General features: G+C 45.1%; 1 protein-coding gene across 2 annotated transcripts in view; it reads left to right on the forward strand.

The window, feature by feature from the left end:
* The first annotated feature begins 858 nt into the window (after positions 1 to 858).
* Positions 859 to 21808, forward strand: part of OTUD5 (OTU deubiquitinase 5) — a 46088-nt gene continuing 25138 nt past the window's right edge. Inside the window, exons 1-2 of one of the 2 annotated variants that reach the window (XM_083719183.1) lie at positions 859 to 2030; positions 12153 to 12246. In XM_083719183.1, coding sequence (XP_083575309.1) covers positions 1449 to 2030; positions 12153 to 12246 — 676 coding nt within the window. In that variant the 5' untranslated portion in view covers positions 859 to 1448. The remainder of the gene's footprint in view (positions 2031 to 12152; positions 12247 to 21808) is intronic. The other variant, XM_083719184.1, reaches the window with a different exon arrangement.

Below are 21808 nucleotides of genomic sequence, written 5' to 3' on the forward strand. Positions count from 1 at the left end.
TGTTCCATTTTGCTGTCATGAGCTGTAGCCCTTTTCTCCACGAATTTGTCAGATCTCCCTTTAATGCCGCCGGCCACAAGCAGCATCACAAATGGTGCTAACTGGACTATAATATGCTTGTTTATTGGGTTTTCTAGTCCCATGCATGAGCTCAGAAAATGTTGCAGAAGATTCCTCCTAAGCCCACAGGTATATTAATTCCTGATCCCAAAGGGGTCGCAGCCTCAATAAGTAAGGCTTTTTAGAGCCCAAAGAGGCCAGATATATTAACAATTGTATTGCAGTAATTTAATAATTTATATAGAGAAATCTAATCGCTATAATAAATAAGTCTTTCCTGGAGCACGCAGATTCCTGCCTAACTGTATGGGATAAGGCACATTAGGAACCAATCAACCAATCAGCTTTATAAGATTCTATATGCCAACCAGCTGTAGGAACTCGCGTCCAATCTATCAATTTCCGATCCTGGGAATGCTCCAAGCCAATAGGAGGTAACCGGCCACTTTCAGCCAATCACGGTTCAGTTCTGTGTCCGCCGGCGAATGAAGAAACGGCAACTACTTTCTCTAGCCTGTCGGAACAAGCTATGCTGACAAGGGGAACAATACTCCCGCCTCCCTCCTTCGCTCTCGCAAAAAGGGACGGGGAGGAGGGAAAGTGGAAAGAGGCGGGACATCAACCCGACCGGCAGCGGCGCCAGCCACTCAGTGACGGGCATCCGTCACTCCCGGCCAACGAGCGCGCGGCTAGCCGCGGTTGCTACGGCCTGCCCAGGGCCCGCCTCACCTGTTGCCAGGGGGCGTGGAAACGGAAGTCGAGCTCGCCGGGGTCAGAGGCCGGCTGTGTTGATGTTGACACTAGGCCGGGCCCGCAGACGGGCCGTAGTAGTAGTAGTAGTAGTAGCCGCTGCCGCCGTCGTCTCTTTCCGGAGACCGCGAAAGGCCCGAAAGCCTCTGAGGAGAAATTGGGGCCGAGGCCGACCCGGCTGGTGTGGGCTCCTCGGGAGAAGCTCCGGCGCCTGGCGGGGAACTGACGGGCGCGCTCCCTACTGAGCGGCGGCGGCGGCGGGGAAGCGATGCGCCGCGGTTGATCTGGCCATCCGGGCATTTGCCGCCGCCTTCCCCGCTTCCCTGAGAGAGAGCCCCCCGCTTCCCGCTGCCGGCCGCCCTTCCTCCACCTCCCCCGCGGAGCCCTCTTCATCCGGGTAACCCTGTTTCTTCGCCCTCCTCATCCGGGTAACCTGCGGGGCCCCCTTGGCCCTCGCCGTCCCGGGGCGCGGCCCTCCGCCTCCCCTCACGCGCTCCTCTCTCCTCCCCGCCCCGACCCTTGACCCGCCTTCGCCCTGCCCGAGCCCCCCGCCCCCTCGTCGTCGGGGCAACTGTCACCCCTCCTCGCCCCCTTGAACCTTCCTCCCCGCCGGTCTCCGGACCCTTCCCGCCCTCGCCATGACTATCCTGCCCAAGAAGAAGGCCTGCCCGGCAGCGGGGGACGGCGATAGGGACCAGCCTGGCTCCCGGGGGGGCGGCCCGGGGGGTCCCGGGGGCCCCGGCGGCGTGGGAGGTCCGGACCCGCGAGGCTGCTCGGGCTCCGACTCGCACCCGCGAGGCCCCGGCGGAGGCGTCGGGGGCGGCGTGGGGCCCGGCGACCCGCACTCGGGGCGCGGCGGCGCCCGTCCCCGGGCCTCGCCGCCGCCTCCGCCGCCCCGCTGGGGGCTGCCCCCCGCCGGGTCCCCCCCGCCGCCCAACCCCGGCGTCGGAGCCGGCGGCGACGGGCCCGGCCTCGGGCTGCTGGACCCCGGAGTGGCCGAGGCGCGGGGCGGGGTCGGGGGCGGCTGCTGCTCCGGCCCCGGGCATAGCAAGAGGCGGCGGCGCGGAGGGTCCGGCGGCGGGCTGGGAGCCGCGGGGCCCGGGGGAGCGGGAGGCAACAGCCCCGAGCAGGATGAGGCCGGCGCCGGCTACAACAGTGAGGACGAGTACGAGACCGCGGCGGCCCGCATCGAGAGCATGGACCCGGCCACCGTGGAGCAGGTACTTCGTGGGGGTGGGGAGCGGACGGCGGGGTCCTTAACCCTGTCGGAGGCCTATGGAGCCCACGCGCTTTTATGGGGGGGGGCGTGCTTGCTGCTTGACACCTTCGTTTCATGCTGGGCTGCACGCTTCCCTCTTGCCCTACAGCCGGAGGAGTCCGGCCACCGGGAGTGCATGGTTTAATTGTTTAATTTACCTCGCGTGATGCACGCGTTTTGCGCCCTCCCACTGAAATATGTCTTAGCTATATAATGGGTACACATCAACGCGTAGTATGTCAACTAGCCATGCTGCTCCCAGGGTGGTTCGCAGTTGAGGGTTCCTGCAGGATCACTTGGGCTGGATTTGTTTGAAGTTATCCCTAGGAGCAGGTGAAAGCAGAATCTGAAAGGCTCCCATTGAAAAGAGGGGAGCTGTCTCTCCAGTAATGTTTGGTTTCTGGTATCCTTTGTAAAAAAGAAGTGTGCAGATTCACTGTGTTGGCAGGAATGTAACATATTAAATTGTGAGGCCTCCCGCAGAAGAAAGCAGAATCCCTTTTATGTGGCGTTATTGGTGCCTAGCTGTTTAATAGAGAAAAGATCACCCTTTGGTTGAAAAAGGGGGGAGGCTTGCTCTGGCAATTGTAAGATTTTTAACTATTACTGAAGGGTGGGACAATGTCATGGAGCCAGGTGGGAGAAATAAAGGGAATGGGTGTGAGGGGAAATATTTTGCTTATCTGTACCGATTGATGCAGAAGGGTTTTGACATCGTTTGAAAAGAAAATAACATAGCACATCAGCCCCACATAGAATATGAAGTTACCTTAGGGGACAAGAGAGAGATGGGGATCTCTCTTTGAGGAAAGGTTACAGGAAATCTTTCAGTTCAATGCTGTGAGTTAAAACAGGAACCCTTGTTTTATAGTTGTAGGTAGAAACACTGGAATGAATACTGGGTCTGGATGTGGTATGGAATACAAAAGGGAACTGTTGGGTTACATTGCCTTTTAGCTTGTAGATGTGACACCTGAGGTCATCTTTGAGAAGGAAGGATTGATGGGGCCTTTGTGTGAATATAAATGGCATCTTCCATCCTGTGACTCCAGACAACCTTTTGATACTAAAAATGGAAGTATTACATTCAGAAAGGGGTGGGATCTTTGCTCGAGAGAAACTTGTCTCTATAAAGAAATTGGATTTGCTTAGCTCCAAAGTGATAGAGTAGGTGTGGAGAGGGTCCAATTTAGAAGACAACAAAAGTAGTGGCATGAGGGGTTGGTGGGTCTCTATGCTTGATTACAGTTTTGTTTGTAAAGACATTTGGGAGATGAATAGCTATGGGGAGAAGAGTCTGTTTTGAGAACTGGCAGGCTGAGGAAATACGTGTGCTGGAAGAAATAAGGTTTTCTGCAAGAGTGGCATGCAGACACATGAAACTGACTTGTATTAAGTCAGCCCATCCAGCCCAGTATTGTTTCCTTGGACTGGCAGTGGTTCTCTAGGGTCTTGAGCACAGGACTGACTTCTGGACTTCCTACAGAGAACCTTTATTTGGAAAGTTGTAGGCTGGATTTGGTGCATGATCACGGAGGTTTGAGCCCCCACCCACCCCCATGTAGGTCTGTGGCTATTCCATGCAGGTAGGTTCCTAGATCACTCCTAGTTTGGTCTCACTATTAAGTATGGTTAGGACATTGTTGTCTGCAGCAAACTGTCATTTGTTGATGGCTAATATTGGGTGTTCTGATCCTGTTGGTAAACTATTATAGGGAAGGGAACCTCTTGGTCTACTCAGAAGCAGATTGTCCTTTATATTAAGCTACTGCTGTATCCCACAAGGTCATGATCCCAAGCTTGCAGGGAGGGAGGGAAGAAGGAAAATATTTCAGATGACTTTAAGAGCAGCTGAAAACAAGGGAATTCTCTCTCAGGCCCTCTGCAGAAAAATGCTTTTGTAAGCTAGCTTGAGATAGTTACTACTGGGGTGGCTAACCTGTGATCATTCCAGATGCTGCTGAACTACAGCTCCCATCTTTCCTCACCTCTGGCCTTGCTGATGGGATTTGGAATCCAACATCAGGAGGGCCACAGGCTCCCCCTCCCCCCCTGGTTCTTCAGCAAACCTCTTCAAGTTTTCTTATCTCCAGAAAACACTTTCTACATCTATATATTGGCCACAAAAACCATGTGTGCTGCCCCATGCTCTAGATTGCCTTTTCAGTGTCTTCTAAACATTTTGACCTGGCAGTCCAGTCTAGAAGTGGACGTTGAGTCTTCAATTAACGTGGCAAATGATCGTAGGCAGACTTGGAATAGCTAGCTAGCACCACCATCCTGGTTTTGGGGGGTGGGGAGTGATGTAAAATCCAGATGTCAAATGGTTGAAACAGAATTCTTGATGGTTTGGAATTTAGCTTAAGATTCTGCCAGATGCAGCAATAAAGTGAGTGAAAAACCATTTCCCACTGCTATAGAGGAAAAAGGAATGCAGCTGTTTTAAATAGCAGCATGATGGATTTGGCCTGAATACTGGGCAGTGGGGAAAATCTTATATTTAAGAATAGGGCAGCTAAACAAATTGCATTTTGTGTTCTGAAAAAGAAGCCAGATTATGTTTTCTGTTTTATTGGTAAATGTTTATGTTGCCATACCCAAATGCTCAGAGCAAGTAAATTATATGAAAAATGTCAAATCGAAAGCTATTACAAATATTTACAGAAAATCTATCTATATGATTCAGTTAAATAATGACAAGGGCCAGTTTGGCACCTCACACCAGCTGTTTTATGTTGACAACCCCAACCTAGTATCATATTTCCTTGTGATGCATGCCCATGACTAGGATGTCAGCAACAACTGTGAGTAGTGTAGAAATGTGCAGTGTTGGGTGGGGGAGGGGCAAAATGGTTTCAGGGCAGACCTATCAAATAGCAAGTCTGAGGTGGAAGCACATGGGGGTGTGTCTCTTGATGACCTCACGGTGTGCACTGCCTCATTTGAAGTGTTGTGTCTGAGGCTACTTCAGTGGGTTAGAAAGCTAAGTTTTGTGACAATTGATCTGTGGTGCTAGACCCACACATCAAATGATAAATGGGCATATGTGAGTAATTCACCCTTGCTCTGGAAAACACTTTCATTCTGACTCTCCAGGGAAGGGAGTTCTATGCTACAGAACAGCCGCTGTGAGTGCTTTTGGCAGTGCTTTTGCTGTATTGATTAGGTATTGCTCCTAACATTTCCCCCAGTGGGTCGGCTAGCAGTTGTGATGGGACACACGAGAGGAGATAATCTCAGAGGGAGGCCTGCATCACACATAGTTCTTGAGGCCATATACTGCAATTAGTTCCTAGATACACTGTTTTTGCAACCTGACCAAGCTCAGCAGACAGCATCTTCCAGTCCCTCCTCCAACCTTGGGAATTGCAGTTGTCCTATCAGCTACCCCTCAAGTCTGTGGCTGCTGTTGCTGAATACCAAGTTGGCTCTGAATATGACCTCTCATGATCTGCTTATGGATGAGGAGGCCGATCTGCTCTGTATCACTGAGACCTGGGTGGGTGAGTTGGTCTCACCCAGCTGTGCCCATCTGGATACTCTGTGCAGTATCAGGGCAAACCTAAGGGTCAAGGAGTTGCTGTAGAAATTCATTCTCTCTGTTTCTGTCCAGTTGGGGGAGGGATCTAGAGTGTGTGTTCCCAGCCTTGAGCAATTGTGACAGATGAGGGATTCTGCTAGTTTACTGCCTGCCTTGCTGCACTCCACTCTCCCTGACAGAGCTAGTGGCAGTGTTGAGAACTCCCAGACTATTGGTTCTGGGGGACATCAACATCCATGCCAAGGCAACTCTGGGGTGGCTTAGGACTTCATGGCTGCCATGAGAACCATGGGGCTGTCTAAAAATGCCATCGGCCCAACACATGTGGCCTGCCACACTCTGGACCTTGCTTTCTCAACTAGGAAGGAAGATGGTGATCTGAAAGTGGGAGATATTGACATCAGTCCCTTGTCATGGTCAAATCACTTCCTGTTGAGATTTAGGCTTTGATCATCTTTTCTGCTCTACAGAGATGTGGTACTTACTAGAATGGTTTGCTCTTAGAGACTGATGGATATGATGGGTTTCCAAACAGCTCTGGGAGATTTTCCAGCTGATATGACTGGTGGTCCCATTGAAGTCCTGGCCGACCTCTGGAACAGCCAAATGGTTAGGCCATTGACACGATCGCCTCTGAGTGCCTTGCCTGTTTGGCTCCCTGGTATACTCTAGCTTAGGGCAAGGAAACAATCTCGGAGGCTGCTCAAATACAAATGGAGGAAATGAATGCAGTCCAACACTGTTGAGGGCTCACCATTGAGCCTACCTAGTAGCACTGAAGGCAACCTTGAAGGCATACGTCTGAATCCATTGCTGTTGCTTGAGTCTCAGGCGGCCTCAGTGGTGTGTAATGTCTTCTATCAGCTTCGGTTGATGGCCCAGCTGTGCCCCTATCTGGACAGGAGTAGCCTAACTTCTGTTGTCTATGCTCTGGTAACCTCTAGGTTAAATTACTGCAATGTGTTTTATGTGTAGCTGCATCCAAATGGCTCACCGGGGAAAGGTCTGATCCTGGCCTGACTAATTGACTGCCAATTAGTTTCTGGGCCCAATTGAAAGTGTTGGTTTTGACCAGGCATAGGCAAACTCCGGCCCTCCAGATGTTTTGAGACTACAATTCCCATAATCCCTGACCACTGGTACTGTTAGCTAGGGAAGATGGGTATTGTAGTTCCAAAACATCTGGAGGGCCAGAGTTTGCCTATGCCTGGTTTTGACCTATAGAGCCTTAAACATCTCAGGACACTTAATTGCTGCAGTATTCAGTCAGATTCCATCTTAACACGGTGCACCACTTTGTAGAAAGAAGTGTTTGCCTTCACCTAGTTGTCTCAACTATCTTGCTCTTGCATGTCCAGCAAAGATGTTCACACCTACAGGTTCAGGGAGTTTCTTTTTCTCTACAGTGTGACTGTGTGCAGGGTTCTGAAGGTCAGCTTGTGCATGTGCACTAACACACCAAGCTGTCATAGTACGTGACTGTCGTGTGGTGAGCGCACAATAGCTGTGGATAAAGAGTTATTTGAATGCTATGTTGTTGAGGAGGAGGGTGCGAAAGATGGTTAAAGAGTGGGGTTTGGTCTGTGTGTCATAGTCACTTGAAAATAATTCCCTGCTTGGTGAATCCTAGCCTCCAAATGCAAGCCTATGTGAGAAGTTTGCATGATTGGGGGACAGCCAGAGCTCAGTGGTAGAGCTTCTTCTTTGCATGCAGAAGGTTCCAGGTTCAATCCACAGATAACTTGTCTTCTAGATATAAAGTCCTTGAGTATAGTAGATAATTAAGTGTGGTAGCTGAACGCATCTGTTTTATGAGCCAGTTGGTGCTTTCTAGCATGTCCATTTATTTAGCTATGAGATGTGAATGAACCTAGCTCCTCCCAGATTTGCACTTTGCCTCACCCAATCCCCTTTTCTCCCGCACCTAGGAGAAAGAGTTCAGCTTGACAGTACCTCCTCCTGGCTACACAGAAGGGAAGGGAAGGGAGTATGAGCTTGGGAGGAGGTTAGGCTCATTCATACCTCACAAAACCATGGTTTGGCACAATGTGTGAAAGTAGCCATAGTGTGTGTGTGTGTGTGTGTGTGTGTGTGTGTGTGTGTGTGTGTGTTATGTGTTTACCATCACCATGCAATATATGTTAGTGGGTTTTATAATTGTTTCTTCCTACATGAAAATACTTTCTGTGTGGGGTATATGTGACATGAAGATGGTCAGATTCTGTCACGTCTCCAAGACAAATAAAGTTCCATGTTAATCACTGAATTCCTCTCATTGCTGCAGTGTTCTGAATTCAGGGCCAAAGTAGGCATAAGGCTCATGATTTTGCCTTGGGTGTTTTTTGTTTCTTTTTTTGTACAAATAACTGGTGTAGAAGCTTGCTTCTTTTTTTGACAAATAGCAGAAAGGTGTAGCCCAGTTCTTCTGACTGGAACTGTGGCAGACGGAAAAACTTAAAGCCTCCCCTTCCCTATGCCATTCCTGATCTGGGTTGGCCCCCTTGGCCAGCTATGTTTTTTAAAAAGAAATATGTAGGCCAAACAACATGGCAAAACATTGCCCCTAGTCCCTTAATGTAATAGGATGCACTTTAAAGTGCTGTATAGAAGAGAGCACATAGGAAATTTGAACTTGCTTGGGCGGTATCTGGACAGAAATGGCATCAGTTGAAATGAATGGGAGACTGGCAAGGTGTTAGCTTTGTTTTGAGAATTCATTCTCAAACTGTGGTTGCTGAGTTTTGCCAGTGTTCCACATAATTGTGAAAGGCAGCTGTATATCCTTAAAACATGGAGTAGGCACATGCCTGGGAAGTATAATTGGATATGGAAAGACTCTGAAGTTGAGGACTTGTTGGTCAGGTTTATTAGTGTGTTGAAGCGATGTGGGACTGTTGTTCATCAGAGGAAGTGGGTGATTAATAGACACACTTCCAAAACACGGCAGGTAGCTGAAGTGAATCATCCATAGGTGAGGGCTGAGAGCTCAGGAGTCTGAAATACTCTAGGCATTCATTCCTAAATAGTCTCAGCAGAAAATCAAATACTCTACCCATTTTAACTGTGAACTCATGCAAAGGAAAAGGTGGGGTGAGGAGAGCTTTTTAAAAGAATAGCAAACATAATTTAGCCAGAGTGAAAAACAACCACTGGAAGGAAGGACAGAAAATGAGAGTTTGTTTTGTTCAGAAAAGCTTTTATGGAAGAGCTTTTGGGGCCGCATATGATGTTCATATTATTTCTGTTAGTCAATGAAAGAAGTGTGTTCCACCTGCTTAGTAAGAAATGGGGAGCAGCTGTTGCCTGATTCTGTAAATATGCAGTGCCCTTACATAGATCGTTGGGGGCGGGTGGAGTACACATGCACTGTGTGGTGAGAATGAGCAGGTGCTGTTGTGAAATTCAGAATGGAGAAGTCTAAAATAGTCCCTGTACTGGAAAATTTGGGGTTGTGTCTCTTTTTCTGCATAGTTCAACATATTTATTATTACTGTGCTGCTAGATTTTGGTGGTAGAATGTTTTTCAGGTCTCTAAGATATATACTTGTCTAAATATTTCCAAGTTGCAAGAAGTTCATCATTCAGTTGTCTGTGTACACTAGCAGTTGTCTGCAAAAGTTTAGTGAAGGTCATTGTTGTCCTAGACTGGGGAAGAGGTTGTGGTCTGGATTACCAAGGTCAGAATATCTTCTACAATCCTAAGAATCTGAACTTTCACTGGAAGGAAAAAACAACTCATTCAGCCCTCATAGTTGTGAAGACAGAGATTTAGTTTCTGTTAAATGAAGTTTATTTTTCTTTTCTTTGGGTTTTTTTTTTTAAAGTATGCCTTAGTTCCTGTAATTGAGGTAATTAAATTTGAAAATTTTCAGCGATTTTCATGCTCACATAATGAGCATGCTGTGTGCAGCCTGTTGAGCTGCATCTTTCATTACCCTGTCTGAAAGTAGCAACATTTCTCTGTGCAGCTGTTGTGAAATAGCCTATACGTTTGTCAGAACTCTGAGATAGTTTATGTATTTATTCAATTTTTAAGCCCTCATAAATGATCTCAGGGTAGTTTGCATGTGTGTATTTTTAAAACCATTTAAAATAACATTAAAATGTTCTGCTTATGGCTCAACCCAGTTTTCTAGGCAGTAACATAGGTTGTAAACAGTGTTAGAAACTTAGATATATAATCTAGGCACCAAATGGCTCCTTAAACCAGGGTTACAGTCACCAGAATGTCTAGTTGCCATTTTGGGACCAGATGGCTTGAAAGTTGTATTTTGCAATGCAACTTTTTGGTTCCTGATATTTGTTCTGCTTGCGCAGATAAAATATCACGAATAGAATTCTGAAGGATGTGCTGTTAGGGTGTGGAAACAGGCAAGAGCCAAAGATCCCCAGACATGCCCCTCCAGATGGAGACATCAGGCGCCATCCTAGCGCCCAGACTTCTTCACTTGGTCACAAGTGACCGATAGCAAGGTACAAAATGCGCCTGGCAAATTTGGAACACTTGGTTATAAAAGTGTCATTGTGAAAATTTCCAGCGTGGTGGTTGGTACGAAAAATGAGCTAAAGCAGTTGTAGCCCCATTCCCAAAGATACAAAAGTGTATTACGGGTACTGGGACAATCTAGACAGCTTTCTATTTATGCAAGACAATGTTGCCCTGAAAGATATTTTATGAATCATTTAATAAATCTGCTCACTATGGTTTGCATTGTATAGGTTGTTGGGGTGTGTGGAGTTGGGAGAGGGGGTTAGACCCGGACTGCTAGTGCAGCAGTTAATATAATAAGCTATGAGCTTGGACATTTTAGTTCAAAATTAGTCTCATCCATAACGTCACAAGCAGTCACAGTCAAAATACTGTCTCCAGACTCCATTGTAATAAGGAGGTGAAAATGCTTGCCTGCTTTACATTACCTGTCTGTGAAATTCATGGGGAGTTTGTTCCGTTTGATGCTCTTTTTGTTCCCTTGCTCTTTGATTTTCTGCATACCGTCAAGTTGATCCAGATGACCAAGTACCGGTATATTGTCTGCCCTGTACAAAATGTTTGGAAAGAGCATCACACAGCACATGTTCCTTGTCTTTTTCCAGAACCCCAAATACCATTAATGGTTCTCCTCACACCAGTTATTCAATTTATGTATAGAAAATGTGATAATAGGGACAAGGAAGGCTGAGCTTTGCTAAGAAGGGGAACTATGGAAGAACAACTTGGCAGCCTATGGGCATGCGTGTCCACTTGTTGCCAGAAGATGGCAGCACAATCATTTGAGCCAGAAAACACAAGTGTACTTTTCTTTGGAAGTTCTGACAAGTTCTGAGCTGCTCTAGTGTAAGTTGTTGAAGGAGATTAGTATTAAGCCTTCTAAGATTCAGTGGTCCACAGGGATGTCTTCTCCTGAGCCAGCCCATTGAAATAAGTAGTTCTTGCCCAGCATTCTTGGAGTATTGGTTGTAATGCGGAATTCTAGATTTACCCTCCTGGCTAAATGCAGCTGCTTGTCTGCTGTTTACATACATACAGTCAGATCCGACCTAATAGAATGCCAAAAAAGAGAGAAGCTAGTTCTGAAAAGAGTGTTTTTAATATTTATTACAGCTCAACACATCTTGGGGCATAGGTTCTTCCTTCATAAAACTTACAACTTTCATACTTAAAACAAAAAAATTCCTTCCAGTAGCACCTTAAAGACCAACTAAGTCAGTTCTTGGTATGAGCTTTCGTGTGCAGGCACACTTCTTCAGATACACTGAAACAGAAGTTTCCACACCCTTTCATACTGGAACTTTCATAACTGGAACTTTCATACTGTAAGGCCAAGTCTGTAAAGCTTTGTAGTGAGGAATTAAATATCTTTAATCTTGATTCAGTAATGAAGCAGTTTGCACAAATACTGCTTCCCGACTGACGCTGTGAGGAAGACCCTCCTTGGGTTTTTACATGGATTTTTTATTAATTTTCAAAGCAAACAGTAACAAAACTGGGATGAGGTATTAAAATAATGTGTTTTCCTTACTCTTGTAGTCGATGCATTTTTGGTGAAGAGCACTGAGAGTGGATCATAGGTGTGGGGGGCATCTTGAGTATGGAAATGTGGAAGGGGCATTTGTGTAACCAAACATGATATTGTAATGCTCATCTTAAAACACACAGCATTTGCACATGTTGTAGACATATTACCAAATGTATATTTCTCTGGATGAGAGCCTCGTGCCAAATGAGCTTGCAGAAGTTGCTGAGACTTCTCCTATGACTGTGTTGTGGGCATGGAAGTCCAGTATCATCCCGCATTAAAACTGCCATGGTTGGATCACTGTTGGGATCCCATAAGCCCAGGGGCTATAATAATGGCCATCTCTTTGCATGGATCAGCCTCTAGGGGGCACAGTGGAGCCATGCATGGGAGTAACCCTTTCTATTCCAGTTGTGTTTGGGTTGCCATATGGGGAACTGGAGAAAGAGTAGGATATGTCACCCTTTCTGGTTTGGGGGATGGGGTTGCCGTCTAACTTGCTGACATCTGCCCCTCCTGTCACCAGCAGGAACACAGGTTCGAGAAGGCGCTGAGAGAGAAGAAAGGGTTCATCATAAAACAGATGAAGGAAGATGGGGCCTGCTTGTTCCGGGCTGTGGGTAAGTCCTGCCTGCTGACGGGTCTTCCTTTTAGAGATTGGACAGCAGGCGGCACTAGAGCTGAAACAAATCCCCGTCCTCAAAAGTTCTCCTCCTGCAAATGTTAAGATTGCATATTTGCAGAATATTGGGTATAGTATTTTACATCTGACACCAGAAACCAGTATTTAGATTTGATCATTGACTTTGGTGTAATATTTAGTACTTGCTGACTAATATTGGGTTGCCTGCGGTGGGAGGACAAATCTCAGTGCCCAGTAGGCATAAGATGATCAGGCATGGAGACCCACTGGCACCTTCATTGCTGAAGATGGCAGGAAGCAGACGTCTCCGCCTCCCAAGGATGCTTCCATTTCTTTGACCTGGTTGCTGCTTCCCTTTACACTCCTTTTCCCTGCTTCATTTTTTTCCCCCATCTCAGTTTACAGTGTTTTCAGGCTGAGCAGGCAGTAGTCTACTAGCCAGAGGCAGGAAGTGGAACTGGGACCCAAGAATGCACCAGTGAGGGCAGAGTTAATGGTGTCATTATAATATTTTTTCCTTGCCTGCTCCTTTTTGTGCTGTCTCATGAGTACTGGGCAAAGAGGAGAAAGGAGCTTTCGTATCACTGCATGCATAGCACATCATAGGGCGTTGCCCATTAGTGAAAATAAAAAGTAGGGTTGTAGCAAGCTAAGTTACAGTCAGAGTTGACCCATTGAGGAATCCACCATTACGCAAGTAGACTTCCACTTGCACTGTAGGGCATTTCCCCTGATGTGCCTGCAGAATCTGTCCCAACCCCTTAGAGCTGATTTTGTGGGTGAGCATAGGACCCGGGGCAGGGAAAAGTTTGCTGGAGTCTCTTAGCACTTGTGCATCAACAGCATTCGATTCACTCCATTAAAATTTATGGTCTTGATTAATTTTACATCCACTGATTTCAGTGGGTCTACTCTTGAGTATGACCTAGTTGGATGCAACCTGTTGTAATGGTCATAAGGTACAAAACTGAATATATCACAGAAGCGGTAGTCCCAGTGCCTTTTGATTTGAAGCTCGCTCTTAATCAGCAAAAAAAATAAATAATAATTTTGGAAGCAAGTAAGCTGAAATATAGTATCAAAAATCCACCAATTAAAGCAACCTTTCCCAAGTTGGTGCCCTCCAGATGTTTGGATTGCACCTCCCACCATCCTTGGGAGTAGGGCTGGGTGATACCTGTTTTTCAACATTGTGATATATCACCCACTAAAAATTGTAATATATCAATATATCATAATGTTTGAATTAAGGATGGAGCTATGTAGAGGCATTAGCTGGCTTCATTGTTTTTCCCACATTGTGATTTTTGCACGCATGTACAAATGATTTGTGATATATTGCCAGGTCAAAAATTATGCAACTGATGCCATGATAGAGACTTCAAACTGGTTTTGGACGATATATTGATATATAACCCAACCCTACTTGACAGTTAGCCACAGCATCTAGAAGGAACCTGGTTGGGGAAGGCTCATTTAAAACATGACCCCTCGGTCTACGTCTCCACTTGAGAGCTTTCCCGTTCCCTCTGATCCTGCCTATCTGATTGTCCTACCTCTCTCTCAAACTCAGTATGTTCAAAACTAAGCTTCTCAACTTTCTTCCCAGGCTATCCTCTCATTGATTGTTCTTTATCCCTTGATCCTGTTGATTTGGCAAGAAGCATTAGCTTACTCCATGTACATTTGCTACCCCATATTCAATCTGTCATCCAACCTTATCAGTTTTGCCGGGGCGGCATTGTGAAAATTATACTTCTCAATCTCCATCCTCTTGACTAAAGCTCTAGTTCATTCTCCGGTCATCTTCCTTATTGGCGCTTGCAACTTTCCTCTCTCTGGCCTTCCTGTGCCTTAGCTTATTCCTCTTGCCTCTGTCCAGATTTCTGCTGCCAAAATAATTCACCACTCTTGTTGGACAATATGCTCTTTTCCATAACCTCTTGTCTCCCACAATTGCCTGAAGGCATCCTTTCAGCAAAGCTACTCCTTTCCCTTTTGTTGGTCCTTGTGTCTGGAACACCATCACAAAATACCTTCCTCTTGCAGGTCTCTCCTGAAAGTCCAACTTTTCTGTAAAGCAATTCATTCAAACCTTTAGAGTGGGATTCACCTAATGAGCCCCATCAGCAAAGCCCTGAACAAGGACTTCTGTTTGTGCAATGGGGCTTTCCTCCCTCTTCTCCCTCCTCACCCCCTAAAATTGGCTTGTGGGGGGTGTCAGGAGTACCCCCAGAGCAGTGTGAGTTCAGAGGAGAGGGGAAGTGTTCCATTTGGCAAGCTGCAATCCTTACACAGATGGAATGTTTGCAAGAGAGCATTGAATTCTACCCTTAATCCTCACCCCCTTCAGAAACTAACCCTAAGTACATGCAACTGCATTATAGGCCATATTTTTCCATGTATAAGATGCCCCCATATATAAGACGACCCTATTTTTTTGAACCCCAAATTAAGAAATCAATATTTTAAAGGTCAAACAGAACAACTTTGGTGTTTTCTTAAATATTCAAAGCACTGGTTTATTTAGTACAGTGGAACCTCAGGTGGCGAATGTGATACGTGCGGGAGGCATGTTTGCAAGCCGCAGCATTCGCAACCCGCAGTGCTCCGTCTTAGTGCTTCTGCGTGAGCGCCGAAACTCAGAAGTAACCCGTTCCGCTACTTCCAGATTCGTCGCGGTGCGCAACCCGAAATTGCATAACCTGAAGCATCTGTAACCGAAGGTACCACTGTACCGTATATTTAAACATCAGCGGCAGTCAGGGAAGTTGGGCAAAGTTGTTGAGGTTTTTTTTTCAGTGATCGTAAGCTCCCCTCCCCCCTCCGATCCGCCACCACCAAGCCCAGGCCGTCTGGGCCACTTGCGCCAGAACCCATCCCGAGCCATCCAGGTCAGAACCTGAGCCCAGGATGCCCTAACCCCTGTGCATTAATCATCCCTGTATAAGACGAGCCCCAATTTTTGACTAAAAAAAATAGCATAAACATTGTCTTATACATGGAAAAATATGGTACATTCTCCTGCTAACAGCTTTGTTCTTGTCATCTTTCTTTTTGGTCTCTCCATCCCTCCGCTAGAAATGTAAACAATAAGCTCATCCAGGCAGCAGTGTGTGTTCTGTGTTACTCTATAAATGGTCATGTACTCAGATAGTGTGTTGTTTACAAAAAGAGGATTATTGAATCTCCTATTCTTAAGACAAATCCGAAATGGTTTCTGAAGCAACCCTCTTGGAATTCATAGCACAGCTCTTGTAGAAATTTGAAATTTCTATTCTGGGGACTCCTCTTTGGTGGAGAGGAAACACTTCAGTGTCTTCCCCGCAGCTGACATGCACTTTCGAGAAATGACGCTGACCCAGCCTCTCTTACAAGAAGTAGACTCCAGAAGACATTTCCTGCTAGATAGCAGTGGTGAGGGCTCTGACCACTTTGCAGCTCATGGATCTGAGTTTTCTCAGTAAAACCTCATCTGTACCTAGAAGAGATGGTGCCTGTCGCCATGAAATAGCAAGGAGAAATATGTCAAGTAATTGGAGCCCTGCTCCTTACATTTTTTCAAAAAATAGATGGCATCATTAGCGTATTTATGGTTTATGGAACATAATAATAATAAGATGTTCATAACCTCTGGAGGGCATCATGTTGGGGAAGAAGACTGCTTTATAGGGAGTGCGATCCCAAAGCTGGGGAGCAACTAGCAAGAATATTTCACTCCATGCCACCCTCCTAATTGTATTGTGTATGAAGTGGCTCTCCGGCCCAGCCAGCATAGCCAGTGGGCAGTGATTGTGGGAGTTGTAGTCCAAAAACCTCTTGAGGGCTGCAGGTTAGCCACACCCAGGCTAGAAAATTCAGATTTAACAGATGCTGCTGCTGCAACAGGTGCTCAGGAGCACTTGTCAGTTGTCATGTCCCACACCAGTTGCACCCTTCAGGCAGCTGACATACGTTTGTATATTATAGCCGTAGTGTTGGAAGGGGGTCAGCTGGCCATTAATTCAGTGCTGTGCCGCAAAACAGGACCAGGGCACCCATTCTCCCACCTACTCTCTACTATCAAGCCATTGGTTTGGTTAGCATTGGCAGTGTTGCCTACTCTGTCAGGCAGCTCCCAGAGTCTCAAGCTGAGGTCTTCCTGCTACCTGACTTCCTTTATAACTGGAGATGCCACAGGTTTAACCTGGAACTTTTCCATTCAGAGCATGCACTCTGCCCTAGTGTTATGGATTATCCCCCAAAAGAGACAGGCTGCAAAACAAAAAACCCAAACAACTCCAGGTGATTTGTGCAAGTAAGCCAAGCTGGGTATTGCAAAAGAAGGGTCAACATCCCCCCCAGCTATTACCAGTGTGACAGGGAGGGGAAGCTAATTCCTACTTGGTCTTAAGGGAAGTCATACTTCAAACATTAATAATACCCATTTACTGGGTGCGCTGTGGATACTATAGCACTACTTCATTCCCCATAAGTTTGTCCTACTGTGCTAGGGGATGTGGGTGGCACTGTGGTCTAAACCACTGAGCTCTTGAGCTTGCCGATCATAAGGTTGGCAGCTAAAATCTGTGCAACGGGGTGAGCTCCTGTTGCTCTATTCCAGCACCTGCTAACCTAGCAGTCTGAAAGCATACCAGTGCGAGTAGATAAGTAGGTACTGCTGTGTCAGGAAGGTAAACAGTGTTTATGTGCACTCTGGCTCACAGTGCTCCAGAAGTGGTTTAGTCATGCTGGCCACATGACCCAGAAAAGCCGCCTGCGGACAAACGCCGACTCTCTCGGCCAGAAAGTGGAGATGAGCGCCACACCCAGTATTTGAATTTGACTGGACTTAACCATCCAGGGGTCCTTTCCCTTTTTACGCACTATGCTACCGTAATGTGTAAAACAGGAATGAAAAGCCTATGGCCCTCCAGAACATTCCCACACAGATCTTGTGGGACTCATTTTTACATATCCCTTTGTAACATTACTGCTAAAACCACATAACTTCATTCCAACATCCTTCTAACATTCCTTAATTTTACAGTATTTCTGTAGATAATCTTTAAATTTCTTCCAATCTTCTTCTACCGACTCTTCTCCCTGGTCTCGGATTCTGCCAGTCATTTCCGCCAGTTCCATATAGTCCATCAGCTTCATCTGCCATTCCTCCCGGGTGGGTAAATCTTGTGTCTTCCAATACTTTGCGATGAGTATTCTTGCTGCTGTTGTTGCATACATAAAGAAAGTTCTATCCTTCTTTGGCACCAATTGGCCGACCATGCCCAGGAGAAAAGCCTCTGGTTTCTTCAGGAAGGTATATTTAAATACCTTTTTCATTTCATTATAGATCATCTCCCAGAAAGCCTTAATCCTCGGGCACGTCCACCAAAGGTGAAAGAAAGTACCTTCATTTTCTTTACATTTCCAACACTTATTATCGGGCAAATGATAAATTTTTGCAAGCTTGACTGGTGTCATGTACCACCTGTATATCATTTTCATAATATTTTCTCTTAAGGCATTAGATGCCGTAAATTTCATACCTGTGGTCCATAACTGTTCCCAGTCAGCCAACATAATGTTATGCCCGACATCTTGTGCCCATTTTATCATAGCAGATTTCACCGTTTCATCCTGAGTATTCCATTTCAACAGCAAGTTGTACATCCTTAATAATATCTTAGTTTTGGGGTCTAATAGTTCTGTTTCCAATTTTGATTTTTCCACCTGGAAGCCAATTTTCTTGTCCAAATTGTAAGCCTCCCTTGTTTGAAAATAATGAAGCCAATCTCGCACTTTGTCTTTTAGTTTCTCAAAGCTCTGCAATTTCAATTTGTCTCCTTCTTGTTCCAAAATCTCCCAATATTTCGGCCATTTGGCCTCCATATTGAGCTTTTTCTGGGCCTTTGCTTCCATCGGTGATAACCACCTTGGGGTTTTATTTTCAAGTAAGTCTTTATATCTTGTGCAGGCATTGAACAATGCTTTCCTGACAATATGGTTTTTAAATGCTTTATGTGCTTTGACCTTATCGTACCACAAATATGCATGCCACCCAAATACATTATTGAAACCTTCTAAATCCAAAATGTCTGTGTTCTCAAGAAGCAGCCATTCTTTCAACCAGCAAAATGCTGCTGATTCATAGTAAAGTTTAAGATCTGGCAGGGCAAATCCACCTCTTTTTTTTGCATCCATTAGTATTTTGAATTTTATTCTAGGCTTCTTGCCCTGCAAGACAAATCTAGAAATATCTCTCTGCCACTTCTTGAAACAGTCCATTTTGTCCAAAATTTGCAGTGTTTGAAACAAAAACAACATTCTTGGCAATACATTCATTTTTATCACAGCAATGCGGCCTAGCAATGAAAGCTTCAAATTTGACCATATTTCTAAAGCTTTTTTTTTACTTCCATCCAACACTTTTCATAGTTGTCTTTAAATAAATTCACATTCTTGGCTGTTATATTAACCCCCAGGTATTTCACTTTCTTAACCAATGTTAGACCTGTCTCCTTCTGGAACCTCTCTCTCTCTCAGTCACTGTTAGATTTTTCTCTAAAACCTTGGTCGAACTTGTGAAACCTCCTCTGCTACTCACATGAGGTCTAAAGGGAGCTTGAGTCATCTTGAAACTGATACATTATTTTAAAAAAAATGTACTGTTGATTTTCAAATTGAAAACGAAGCATTCTTAACATTTGTGAAGGTGGAAGCAAAGACATTTCAAGAAACAAAAAGGGTCATAGCTGCCCATCTCACAATGAAGTAGGGAGTCCAGATGGGAAAGATTTGCATCCAAAAATTATTCCTGGGGAGCTTGCTGATTAGGGGCTGGATTGAATTTTGAGAGAACCCCCAGAACCGCATGAAGGTGGAGGAGAGGGGATATCCTTTCATCAGGCAAGCATAAATGCTTGTACTGACAGAGTGGTCTCCTTAACACTACTTTGAATTCTTCCCTTACAAGTCTTCCTGTTAGAGATGAAATAGTTTACATTTGTGCATTCAGGTTTTCAGTTGCTGCTGCTGCTGCTATTTTGTAAATTAAAACTTACGGATGTTTGCAGTTCTTCCTTTCACAATGTCTTCCTGCACCTTAAGTGGGATGTGGTGTCTCAGCACAGCCGTTCTGGTGGAAATATAAAGCATCTTTTCCTCCAGAAACAGCTAAACTTGCAGTAAATTATTATCTTTGGACCCAAAGTTTGGGAGTCCAGAAAAACCATACGAGTTTGGTGACTGAAGTAAATCATGCTCTTGTGGGTATTGTTGCTGAATGTGCTTGTATTGTTCTGGTATCTCCTGTGCTGCCTGTATAGCCTTTAGGGGGGATGAAGGTTTGGACGGCACATCTCTTCCATACCCCACCACACTTGTGCTTTCATGGCAAGTAGCTTTTGAAAAAGGCAGGAGTTTTAAAAGAAGCTTGTGAATGGAACATGAGGGATTAGGGAATTGTCAGGAATAGCACAGACCATTTTGTGTGAGCCTAAGGAACTCTAACTATTAAACTCCTGACCAGTTTGTTTCTACTTCAGACTTTCTTCTACAGTAATTTTCTAAGTAGGTAGTTATGCTCAGCTATGCCCTGCAGGGGTCAGCATAAGTTTTGCGGTTTACCTTCCACCTCCAGCTGCTGATAGAGATAAGACACCCCATTTCTTTGGCACAGAAACCTTGTGTTAACACACCCTGCTTTACTGACTCAGCAGGCCACAGCTCTTGGAGAAAACATGACTCTGCAAATTGTCCTGTGACACAGCATTTTTAAGAGTAGTAGAGCTGTGTGATAAATGGCCTGGAGCTGGCTTGAAGTCCACTGACTTTTGACAGTATTGTATGTGTGCAAGGAGTGAGTGTTGGTGGTGGGAGAGCTGTGCAAAATACTGTGGTATAATGACAACAAGAATGTATAGACACCCATAAATCCCATTTAGCATCCACTTTAAAGGTGTAAATGAGCTTGGTGTTTGCCATGATTCATCACACTAAGTTTGTAGTGAAGCCAGTGGGGTTTTGCTGCAGTTGATTTAGCAATATCCATTGAATCACAGCACCGGAATAGATCTGAAAGTAATCAAGTCCGATGTCTTCACCAAAGCAGATTAATCCATGTGTGCCAATACTGCTGCATATTACTTCCCATCCCATCTGCCACATGTTTTAAATTGTTTTTAATGCTGTATTTTAGATTTTTGTAACCTGCCCTAGGGCCTTCTGGTAAAGGACAGGTAATAAATATGATGGTGATTATTATTTACACACAACCCCATCACATCTGGATGAAGCAGAGCCCATGCCAGAACATAGAACATCATAAAAACCTTGGCACATCATACTGAAGGCCCTCTAATCCAGCATGCTGTTATCACAGTGACCAACAAGATGCCACTGGAAAGTCCACAAACCAGACATGAGCACAATAAGACCCTTTTGGCTTGTGCTGTTCAGCAACCTTCAAGTCCCTTCCCAATAAGGACATAGGAATGTTGATATATCAAGAAAGTAATTTATTTTTCTTCCTTCTTCACACAATTCATAATTTTACAAAGCCTTTGTCGTTCATTGACTTTTGTACTGTAAACTTAAATAGCTCTTAAGCCTTTTATCAAAAGGAAAGTTTTGCCACCGCCTTTCACTCAATGATTTTAGTTGTCATTTTCTGTAACCTCTTTGGCCTAGTGATGTCTTCTTGTAAGTGGTGTAACCAGAGGATTGCAGTGTGTCAAATGAGAGCATATAATAGGATTAATTTTTTTATAATAACTTGGCACTTGTTGTTTAACCTTCCCATCTTTTTTGTAATAATTTTCAATAGTAATCTTCCTTTATCATTGATCTTACATACAGTGCTAATGTTAAGCAAGTTTTCCACCATGACCCAATTTTTTTCCTGGATAGTCACAGCATCATAATGGTAAATCGTTCAGATCCCAAACATGGGGAGTTGTTGTGCTCTGGCCATAAACCAATTTAGGATGGGGGGCGGGTGTGTGAGGGACCTGCCATCTACTTTTCTTACTAAAAAGATCAGGCTTTCTTCCACCTGGTCATGTGCGAGTAGTTGTCTCTTTCTTCAGCCATTCTTGCTGTCCTTCCTTCCACTTGGTTTGATTTGAATGAATGAATGAATTTGTGAGTCAAAGTGACCAATACTGGATGCTATTGCAAATCCCAGTGTCCTGCATAAACTATAATTAAATATTACCTTATATTTACCAGGGAAACTTTGCCTAGTGTACCTGAGAATTGTGTTTGCTGCTATATGCAGCTATTCCACTGCTTCAGCTCTTCCTTGTCTTATGAATTACAAAAGTCCTGTAATATCTGTCTTCCTCCTTTTTTTGTCCCCAGACAAAATACTTGCCCTTAGTCCCTTGAGTCTGGCGCCTTGCACTTGCTCCTACTGAACTTTGTTTCCTTATTTGTAGTGCTTGAGGTCATCTTGTTCATTCTACATAATTTCCAAATCTGTATTTGCATCAGTAATGCTTCCTTGTTTACCTCTTCTTGTTTCTGAAGGTTACTATGAAAGACTGAATAAAGAATGG

This window comes from Podarcis gaigeae (genome assembly GCF_964106915.1).
Source record: "Podarcis gaigeae genome assembly, chromosome: 17".
In the NCBI taxonomy this organism is placed as follows: Eukaryota; Metazoa; Chordata; class Lepidosauria; order Squamata; family Lacertidae; genus Podarcis; species Podarcis gaigeae.